The sequence below is a fragment of the Megalobrama amblycephala genome, linkage group LG1 (genome assembly GCF_018812025.1).
Source record: "Megalobrama amblycephala isolate DHTTF-2021 linkage group LG1, ASM1881202v1, whole genome shotgun sequence".
NCBI lineage: Eukaryota > Metazoa > Chordata > Actinopteri > Cypriniformes > Xenocyprididae > Megalobrama > Megalobrama amblycephala.
The window spans coordinates 28,052,250-28,063,991 of record NC_063044.1 but is presented as its reverse complement, the minus strand read 5'-3'; the positions used below and the strand labels follow the sequence as shown (position 1 = coordinate 28,063,991).

At 38.1% G+C, this 11,742-nt stretch overlaps 1 protein-coding gene across 1 annotated transcript; it reads right to left on the bottom strand.

Moving 5' to 3' along the window:
• Positions 1-1,314: 1,314 nt before the first annotated feature.
• Positions 1,315-11,342, bottom strand: nfil3-2 (nuclear factor, interleukin 3 regulated, member 2). Its single transcript, XM_048187358.1, is given in 3 exon segments — positions 1,315-4,858; positions 4,861-5,498; positions 11,054-11,342. Coding segments are annotated over 2 exon segments (1,647 nt in total). The 5' UTR covers positions 4,967-5,498; positions 11,054-11,342; the 3' UTR covers positions 1,315-3,317.
• Between the last annotated feature and the right edge of the window lie 400 nt (positions 11,343-11,742).

Here is an 11,742-nt window from a genome sequence, read left to right as displayed (position 1 = left end):
GATGATCTTGTAACATATTGCTATAAAAATACAAAAAAAAGAAGAAAAAATGATGTCAACTACATGAAATTCATTAAACATTACATTACATCAGGGTTTTGGTGAAGGAACTGCAGGAAGTTCGTCAGTTGACCAAAAAGTAAAATTAAAATAAATAATTTTTTATTAAAAAATAATTTTGCTTCATATATATATATATATATATATATATATATATATATATATATATATTTATTTATTATTTATTTTTTTTTTTAAATTTATGCTATGCATCCTCTCAATTTTCCATATAATTATAATTATGTGCTTTACAAACAATATTATAAGCAATAGGCTGTTTTAGAAATATAATTATGGAATATTTTAGTGCCATTTTTTGAATATTAAGTAATCATGTAATCAATAAAAAATGTAACTGTAGTCTGATTATGATTATTTTAAAATGTAATTTAATCTAATTACATAACTTCTGGAATCTGATAACATAATCAAGATTACATATAATCCACTGTATGCATATACATACAGTGGTTATTCTTGGCAAAGCTAGATTTTAAATTGATTTATCTCACCATATATTTACTTTTGACCTGCTTGGTAGGTGTTAAAACTAAAAACACCTGAAAGATCTGCTGACCTGTGCATGTTCTCATCAGCAGAACAGGCTGTTCTGTTCATGCATATCTTCACAACACAAACATGCAGGAACTAGAGAAATAAGGGTTTAATTAGTCTTGTAGAGTCAATCAGAAAGAGAAAGATACAGATTGTATCCTGTTTGACTAGATTGTTTGTGTGTTCATATTTATGCAGCGATAGTCTCAAATACGCACATTGTGTACCGCTTATCATGTTACATTATGAGTGATTGTCAATGTGCAACGTGTACATATCAGCTTGCTGAACACATCTGCATTACATGTTACTAGTTTAAGCAGCACACAGAGTAACTAGGTCAGTGTTACATAAGTAAAGTAAGCCTGCGGTAAAGCTTGAATGATGTGTGTCAGTGTGTCAGTATCTCATGATATAGGCCAGACCGAGATATTCAACACTTCTGCCCTTTCGTAATGTTAATCCAGAATAAAACAGAGCATATAGGATATTCCTTTGATTACTAATCTCTTTCAACTTGAGTGAAACTCTTTTTAGAAAGCAGTCAAAGCTTCTTCAAACATACTGAAAAAAGTTCACAATTCTGTCATTTGGTGTCAATAAATTTGAATCAGTAATGCTATAATTGCATGTTGCGTAAGATAAAGCACTTATGTAATTATATAACTATGTAAGTATTAAAAAGGACAAACGCACGAATAATGCAACAACATTTTATTTTTTTATTTTTTTTGTAGAGTTTTTGAAATGCACCCAAACCTAGCACTGAATATTAGTGTTTTTACAATACGCATCTATTTCAAAACAGAGCAATAGAACAACAGTGCCACGGTCTATTCAATAACACCAAACAAGCCTTGCTCGTTTTTTTTTTACTTTCTTTTTTGATAAAACCATAAGAAAATAATAATAATAATAATAATAATAATAATAAAAAACATCAAACATCACTCAGTTTGAAACACACTGAAAGGACAAAGAGGGATATGGTGACATTGTGGTGAGCAATTACAAAATCACAGTAAACAGGAAGTAAAGACGCAGTTAGTGATAAAAAGGACAACACTTGGCCCCCAAAACATTTCATTAAAAAAAGCACAATACAGTGTTGTGAGAAAACATATTTTACATTTATACACAAGTGCCATAAGTTAACATGCTACGTAGACTGATTTTGAGAAATATTAAAAGGGGATTTTGACTAATTTGAGGTACCTGAAAAAAATTACAAGCATTCTTATAAAACTTAAAATTTAATTAAACCCGATTTTAGCAGGAAAACATACGCAGGGCAGTGGCTGACTAGTGAGAAGTCAGCAAACCAGTTAAAGAGTGAAAAACTGCAACATCAGCTAGCTTAATTGCTTAACAGGGGGCCTCAAGGGCAAACAGTCAGAGACACTATGCTAGTAATCATCCATTTATACTGATGTAAGCAGGGTGGAGCTTTCCTGCAATCCCCATGCTAATAAGAGCAAAACATTCATGTTCATAACCAGAGAGGAAGAGAAAGTAGTTTTGCATTACGTCTAGAACAAAAATGTTTCATATCTATCTTTCTACATAATAGGTTCTCTTTATAGCAAATTGATGTTTTACATCATTGGATGTATAAGGAAAACAATAAATAGGATGGCTACATAAAAGGGAAGCTAAATGTAATTTTAGGGTAGTTTTAATGTTTTAAACATAATGAAAATACATATTACGAAAAACGGCAAATAGCGTTTCAAGACTAGACATTTCAATGAGTTATAACGGCAATAAAAAAATATTTTAGTATCTATGACATGAAGCTTAAATCAACCTGCTAATGTATCTGTAAAGGCTTTGGGGCATTTTGTCATTTTCCTATAAAAGGAGAAATTCTAAAAAAAATATTTAGTTGCAAATTGTTAAAGTAAAAAAAGGAGTTTACATTAAGTGGCACTGCAAACACACTGATATTGTACAGTATTTTTGACAAGAAAAAAAGTCATTAGTTGCTTAACTCCATATTTTCTTTTTGTTTTCTTCTTAAAATATATTCATATATACTATTTATATCACATTTTATACATACAAACCAAGTGCCTGATCAAGGAGTAGTAGCTAGGCTGTTGAATGTGGGAAAAGAGATCGTCTAGACTAGTTAGAAAAGCAGACAGAGGTAGGGAGCAGAGAGAGGTATGAAATTAAAGCCATGTTTCTTTGGTCAAGGGAACGTTCCCTGAATCTTCTGATGTTTGGTAAGTTTAAAAATGGTGCAAGCCACCTGCAAATGTTCTGTTGTTACATCGTGGCCAAAAACTAAGAAAGGGGCACTTGAAGTTGCCTATTTACATAGAAGAATCCATTACAATGCCTCACAAATTGTAGATATTGCTCTTGAATTGAATGTACTCTTATGTTGACATCTTGGTGCAGCACAGGAAATACGGGTAAGTGCGATCAATAGCATGTCATCCTATTTCATTTTGTTATAAAAGTGCCAATGTAACCTTAAGAGGAAGTTAAACAAACAAACAAAAAGCCATACCAACTAAAGGTAAGTCTATACATTATGGTACAATGCATCAGGTTCTGTCCTGTTGTAGTTCTGGCAATGTCCACTTCTCTTATACAAACAGGGAATGGGTGAAGGGTAGAAGATGACTCGATGGGTTTATAAAATGTCTCTTGGGGGTTTATACCAAGACCCAATGAGTCCTACGGTCTCCCATTCAGTCATGTCTCTTGTTGCGACTGTTACGCAAGCTGGATTCCTTCATCCCACATTCGATGCTTCCAACTGAAGTGTCCTGCTTGCAAAACCCTGCACTCAACTGACCGCCAGTTTGAGACAAGGCCAGGTAAGGGTGCTGAGGTAATGGTTGAAAATTAGCAGGTGGCGTCGTTGGTGAGTCCTGAGATGATGCTGTGCCATCACTCTGAGCTCTGTGCTTGAGTCTCAATTTGTGGGGTAGGGCAGTGCCTTTCATTTCCACTTGGCCATCTCTGCACTGGCTTGGTGAGAATGAGCTCTGGGTCATGAATATGTGAGGGTGGTAGCTGCCTGTATCAGAGCAAGAGGAAGAGGGGGACTCATCATCTGTGGAGCCCTCTTTATCAGAGCTGCGAGGATCCCCGTCACTTGAGGAAGTGTCCTTTCCTGAGTGAGCCTCATAGTACTCTTCTTGTCTCAAGCCTCCTTCATAGGTCAGCACTGGGGGCTCATCGTTTTCAGGAGGGCTGTTAGAACAGTGATACATCTGTGTTTCATCTCCATCCTCTGGTCTCACCAGAAGATTTGGGGTGGCAGCATCAACCCTAGGGGTTTGTCGCTGAGCAATGTGCGCTTGCCTTTCGGCTGCCTCTGTGTAGTCATAAGGAGACAAGTCCAAAGTCTTCCTCTCTAGCCGGTTAGACACCTCTGCCAAGGTTTTGGGACTTCCGGTTGGTTCCTCTGTAAGCTGGGTGAGGTTTTGCTGCTCTTTTGGAATCATTTCCTGAGTTTCTACAGGATATGAGGCACTGCTAGAACGGTATGAGATGACACTTCTTTGAGCAGATTGCGGGACGTCAGAACTTTCAACCGTCTCCAGGCGTTGTTGCTTCTGTTGGCTCGCTGAATAACCTGGCTCAAACGTGCGCTGGTGAAGTACTGCAGGCAGTCTAGAATGAATGTTGAACATGATCTGTGCGGTGGTGCTATTGACAATGTCCATCTCTAGACCCATCCCTTCCTGCTTGATGTCATATGCCAATGGCTCTGGGCTGTCCCGAGAGGAGCCATCGGACATATCAGAGAGGGAACCTCGTGGGGAGTACTTCGTCAATTTCAAATGCCCATCCCCTCGAACGGACTGCTCTGTTTCAGAAGAATCAGAGTTTATCATCATCTGAGAAACACTGGAGTAACTATTAGGGTAGAAGCAACTGGAGGAAGAGGATGATGTGGAGTTGCCCCCAGAAGTTCCATTGCCTGCTCCACCGATCTGCTGACTCTTTTCCATGTAGGAGGCTGTACTTATCAGACCAAACCTGAGCTTAAGCTGTAAAAGTTCAGTTTTTAGGCGTACATTCTCATCGTTTAGTGCCATGACTCTGTTCTCGAGGATCATGTCATTATAGCGCCGTTTCTCCCGGGAACGCTTGGCTGCCTCGTTGTTCTTGCGTCGCTTTTCCCAGTAGGATGCATCCTTTTTCTCATCTGAGATAAACTCGCGCTTGCGTCGACAGCTCATGTTTGGCTTTGGTTTGAGAAGGCGGCTCTGGCGAGGGCTGGTTTGGGTGAATGGAGAAGATCACTGTAGTCTGAAAAGCTTTCTGTGTTCTCTGATGTTTTGCTTGCACTGGAATTTGTTGATATTTGCAAGTTCAAACTTTCCATCCTCGGCTTTAGCACCGATAATGGAAATTAATGAAGAAACTTGGATGGGGTGAAGGTGCTCACAAGAATCCCTGTAGGATATTCTGATGTACAATAGTCTGGAGAATATTTTACTAAGTAGCTGGATCAGCAAAGACTTTATAAGGTATTTTAGCTTCTGAAAAGCTGAACCTCATTGGTTTTGTTGATTTGAATCACAAACAAATAGTCCTTGATGATCAAGTGTCCAGGTTAGCTAAGAAGAGCAAGAACAGGTGCACCTTATTATGGGTCTCCTGCATTTAACAAACCCGAAGAATTCCTCCAGTCCTGATGTACAGAGAAGGTGACCAAATTTGCTTAAAAGATTCTGACCCCCTTTTTCTTTGTTTTCACACTTTATGTAACAGGGCTCTATCAAGCCAACAGAGATGTGTCCCAGTGCCTTGGGCGTGTTGGAGGATATAGGTCACTCGGTCTGCCCCAGCTTGTCAACCTCTTGGGGAGGGGTGTTGCTGCTCTCAAAGCCTCCAGCTGGCTGTTCGACGAAAAGCTGCAAACATAAAAGAGAAACGACAGACAGATTTGTTAATCCTCGAAAGCATGTCTTTAGGCACTTAAAAAAATCTTTTAATTTGTTGTGGTTTTTTTCTTTTAAATTAAACTCTCTACACCTCTTTGCATGGCTGGGTAATCAGAAGATTTAGAAGTGGAATGTTTGTCTTTGTCAAATTCTCTTGCTTCATCTACTTAACCTTGACAACCACAGAATGTTTTCTGTAGCCCAGCAACCACTGTCTGACCTCCTAACCCTCCTATTGATTTGTCTGTCTGTGACCCATGACCTTTACTCTCTGACTAGACATTGGACTCTTGTGATGCAAAGGGAAAACGGTTAAGAACGCTATTAGTGATTACCTAAGATATAATTTTTTGGTCAATGAGGACCAACAGCTAAAGAGAATTACCTAAAATTAGTTTCCTAGTTCAGCATCACCCTTTGTACAGAATTCCATCAAGAGTTTTCCGCAAACATGACTACACATATGGTAAACATTACCAATGAACACATGATTTGTTTTAACATTTCGAAACCTTATCCCGTATTACATCATCTGCTCAGAGGAAATCAGTGTGAGGGGTTTCGGCTTTTGAAACATTAACATCAAATGTTACAACAAATCTCGTCTTGGCTGCACAGCCTGAACGGCCTGGTGCCCCAGTGTGCAATGAAAACCGAATTCTAAAACATTAACACTTCCTTTTTTAATTGACTATTTTCTTAAATGCTTTCAAGGAGAACTTTCAAAAGAAGCATACTTCAGCTAATAATAAGAAGGCAATAAAACCTCATAACAATAATTACTATAATGGGAGATAAACCAAGGTCAGGCAAAAGCAAGTCAGGTTTTATGATCTGGGGATTGAGAGCTTTGCAATATAGGTCAGGCCTTTCTGGAAAAAAGGGGAGCAAGGGAACATTCCATCAACATGAGGTCAGATCCAGGGGTGTTAACTGTTTCATCCATCTAAAAGTGAGCACTAATGGAAAAGCGGAGTCGCCAGTGATGATTAACTCATCAGCCAGTGGGTAATTCCACATTGCTGTGATCCTGTCATGACCTAAACTGAGCCACAACTCCCTGTTGCAATGTCATGATATTGATGTTCAACTAAAGGTTTCTGATTTCCTTTTGTGTGCAAATTTTCACATATCAGTTTGGCAGCAAATATCTGGTCCGAGTATCCCACTAATATTGAACTCATTCATACTGCACAGACAGAAGGTGAACAATAGCAATAAACACTTTATCAGGTTTTGGTGTATCACTGCGTTACCCCTGTGCTGTTCATCAGTGCTTCTTTTCACCGACTGAACATGTCCAGTTTGTGTTTGTCAGGTTGTGGAGTCTCTGAGAAGTGACGTACTGTAATCTGGTGACTGGTGGCTTTGGTCGCCGTCTGTCGGTACAGTGTAAATTGGCCTATAAAACTACTTTGGTGCTCTCTAAATTTAATATCTGGTCTCATAACACTAAACTTTCATATCTAAAACAGGACAATGACTAGCATTAAGTATGACCTCTGCATCAGCAATTATGCATGAATGCAGTGTAATCCCATGATCTGGCTGCCCTTTTTATGGATTATGGTCTCCTCATCCCAGACATCTGAGAGAACATTACGTAACTCAAGACAGCTTAAACCTCTTTGGGTGTCTTCAATCAACACTTTCTGGTTTAGTCTGGTGGTGCATAATGAATATGGCCAAAACTGTGACGTTTCCTCCCCCCATTATAGTACGATATGAATGAAATGTCAAATAAAGTGCAGTGTTAATGAAATGTAAATGTGACCCTGGACAACAAAACCAGTCATAAGTCCCACGGGTATATTGCAATAGCCAATAGTAAATTGTATGGATCAAAATTACAGATTTTTCTTTTATGCCAAAAATCATTAGGATATTAAGGAAAGATCATGTTCCATGAATATATTTTGTAAATTTCCTACCGTAAATATATCAAAAATTTATATTTGTGAGTGGATATGCATTGCTAAGGACAACTTTAAAGGCGATTTTCTCAATATTTTGATTTTTTTGCACCCTCAGTTAATAGTAAATAGCTGTATCTCAACCAAATATTATCCTATCCTAACAAACAATACATCAATGGAAAGCTTATTTATTCAGCTTTAAGATGATGTATTTTAAAAAAATTGACCCTTATGACTGGTTTTGTGGTCCAGAATCACAAATGATGTTAAAAAGGTACACTGAGAATAATTAACTGATGGACAAGTGAGACACAAAGCTAAAACAGACTCCCTTCCTGAATGACCCACTAACCTAGAAACTGGGCAGCAAGCAAGAAAAAACTGGCTCTTATCCCCTGTGCTCAAATATAGGTCAGGAGTGCAACAGGCATCACGAGAGAGACAGAGTCAGAAAGGGAATTAAAGTGTTTGCTAAAAATAGGGAGTTGAGGGATGGATTGAGGATAAATGGAATGAAGAAGGATGAGAGAGAAAAAAAGAGAATACAGGGTAAAGTGGTGTTTGGAGGATTGCAGACATTTTATTGAATGCTAGCTACACAAACACAGAGGAGCTTTCCAAGACACCCCAACAAAAAACAAACAAACAAAAACCCCATCAAGGATCAGTGCCAAATTATCTGGGAAAAGAGAAAAACTGAATCAAAAACTATTTTTTAAATATTGGCACAGTATTCAGAGTTGATTTTATCGTACACTCAAACATAATATGTAGTATCACACACAGAAACATACTATCATACTTATGAATGAATCAACTGATTCAGTTTTTTTTTTCTTTCAGTGATTCAGTCAAATCGACTGCTGTATCACTGAACATGGGATTCATGGACTGGATCAATCAGACAACTCATTCTCTCACAGAATCAGCTCAGATTACTCAGAGAAATGCCAATCGTTATTTCAGACTTAAAATGAGCAGAGCACTATTACTGTGTTACATGTATGTTTGGAATGCAAGAAGTTTAATAACTGAATAAATGGTATTTAATTTTAAATATTATAAATGTAAATGCTACTGTGCCTACATTTAAAATCTTCCATTTAAAATGGAGGGAAAGGAAGACGCCATTAAAAAACAGGTAAGTGGATGAGTTATTTACTCTGTCAACCACACCCATGAGTCATTAAAAAGAATTTATTTCCTCACATTAGCAACAATGCAACTAATAATTAAAATCTTAACCACTGAGACATCAAAAGCCAACCCATCCTAAAAACTGACATGATATGATACACCTGTGCGTCTGTTATTCATTATGTATCATGTGATATAAGTATTAATGAAATAATTTCTAATAACTGACTTCACTGAATGACTGCAATTACTGTAGCTAAGCTTAAAACTGTAAAGGGCCAATAAAACTCACTTTCACTTGCCCTATATATAGGACAAGGGGTATAGTTGCGCTTTCATCTGGGAAGAAATAGCTTGTAGTCTTAACTTGGGCGAGGCCTGGAAACTATAATTCAGCTCAAATGTTTCATGTGTTGCTTTACAGCTGTTTCAGTAATGGAAATAATGGGAGAAGGCGGGGGTGCTGGATTTCATTGTGGCCATGTAATTGACCCTGGGGCAGAATGTAATATTCGGCACGTGGGATGGGAGCTCTTTTTTTTTTTGTCCCTGGATTCCACGCCTGGGTTTATCTCCTCCAGTAGGAGGAGGGCAGGCCTTGGACAAGAAAGAGGAGGTCCAAGCCAACTCTTTCTATAAACACACTCATATCATCCTCTATTGAAAAAAAATAAATGCTTTGACCAAGTCCATGTGTTTCACCAGTCACATGTGCTCTCTTGCCCCACAAAACTAAACGGTAATTCACCTCTCCCTAGCCACATCGGCACAATAACGAGGCGCCTCCTACCTATTTTCCTTTGTCTTTCACTAGAAGAAATCAACCAATTGAACTGCCTAAAGAGGTCAATAATCTTGGTCACAATCAAACGCCGTAAAGCAACAATGACACTGCACTTAACAAATGTGTTTTTATGTGTAGCAATCTGAAAGATTTATCTGCACAATTAAACATTTAATATTTTTGCTAAACCTGTTCCCGATATGCAAGATTTCACTGCACGGATCTGTAAACTGGCAGAAGCTTTGTTCTTTGTTATGGCAGACGAGGGTGTGCTTTCTCCAGGTTTATGACCTACATTCTGTGCTGGCACACAAAGCAGTTCGTCTGATGTCCCCTGATGCTTTAAAGACCCCGTGTTTTTGTTTTGTATTGTTTTTTCATTCAGCCTTTTTATTTCTCTCCATTATGTAACTCTTTACACAGAAAGACTGCGTAATGTTAGATGAAAATTGCAAGTTGTCAAGCAGTCTCACATCCACACTGATTTGCTATATACTTTTGTTTAACCTAAAAATCAGTGACCCAAAAGCTTATGATAAAACATATATTATGCATACTACTCTAAGCATGCACTGGGTGTCTTCAGCGCAAAAAAAAGTAACTTAAAAACATATTAAACATGTAAATTGTACCAACAATGAATCAAGGATAATGACCTCAGTAAATCAGTTTACAACCAGTGAACTCTCATGGAGAATAGCGCTAATGCAAATGTTATTAATAATAATAATTATAGCCTATATACAAATACCATACTTTAGGTGGTCTACACCATAATTAAGGCACAACACTAAATACAACAGTAACCACAAAAGTTACTAAATGCCAGAAACAGGAATGTCACTAAATTCGTACCAAAATAAATCTTGATGCATATCAATAAAGTAAACGAAAGTTTAGAGCAAGAATTGCATGTTTCCCACTTGTAGTATTTACATGCAAGAAAGTTACATTTAGTTGCCAACTGATTTGCTCCCGTCGGTTTACCAGGAAAGAGTTAACGGCTCTGACTTCTCTAACGTAAACACCCGCGTTAACCTTTACTGAGCACGGCTACACGTGACAGCGAGAAGTGTGTCCGGGATTTTTCCTCCCAGACCGCCGCATTAACTTCCTAACCCAATTGGATTTAACACGTTGTGAAAACTTTCATTAGGATGTTACTGACAAACATCATACATTAACTTAATATCAAGACATTTCTAGAGACATAATAATGTTTGTTGGTGTTTTAATCAAAGTCATAAGTGTTAACCAACTATTACATATTTGTTTGTTTTTTACTATTTAAAATGTAGTGAGTAATCATAAAATAGGGCAATATCATTGCTAAACGCAAATAAACAATGGTTCATATACATAGAGAGCACTTTTGCGCATGGTGAATGAATGTACATGGCATCATAAAAATATTTTACGGGCATTAAATGCTAAATGTCCTGTCAACAGTCGCGAGGGGTCCTGGCCTCGCCTTAATATTGCGAACATGCACATTGAGCAACATCCCAATCCGTAACGAGCATGCGTAAACACACTAAACATGCCCTTATCTGTAAGTAAACTAAAGCCATTGCATTACAAACATCATTTTGATTCATTTCAGTCATCAACATTTCACGACTGAAGCATCAGCCATGCAGTTGTATCAGTGTTTGTGTGTGCAGTTAAAAGTAGTAAAACAAACGTACCTTTTATGGCTTGTGTGTGTGTATCCAAATATCTGGCGCCCGATGATTATTATAAGTCTCTTTGTATCAGGCTCGAATGGAAAGGCGAAGTGATCCACACACACTGCACGCCGTGTGTCCAGTACGCATGGATTCCGCAGCCCGTGTGTTTTTGCCCTGTGTTGTGTTGGCGAGGCGCTCCAGTATCCTGCCGCTAGCTGCTTCTGTTTAGAAATGTATGTTAGTAGGTCAGCGGTTGCATAACAGGACGCTTCGGGTGCCTCGTCACGTTTTGTTTCTCTCTTTTGCCCCCACCTCCCTCCGTCCCTCCCTCCCTCATCCGAAAGCCTGTGGCGACGTGAGCGCATAATATCTGGGAGGGATCAGGCAGTTTGCCAGACCTGCTCTCAGATACAGGACGGTGTGTGATACTCGTAATAACACTGACATGAAGAAAACACGTTAAGGTTACGTGCAACTTTTCAGGTCCACTATTGAATATGTTAAAAAGGTAAATTGTACATAACACTCTCATTCACGTTTGTAATTGTGATTTTCCCCTCCAGATGTTTTAAAAGTGGTACAAGGGCATTGGGAAGGCATTGACCCAGTTTTCCATAAACAGAACTGTTGATTTTTTTAGCTGCATGTCTGGGTGAATCAAGAGTATTTTGTATATTTTATTAAATATTAAATTAAATATTTTGTGT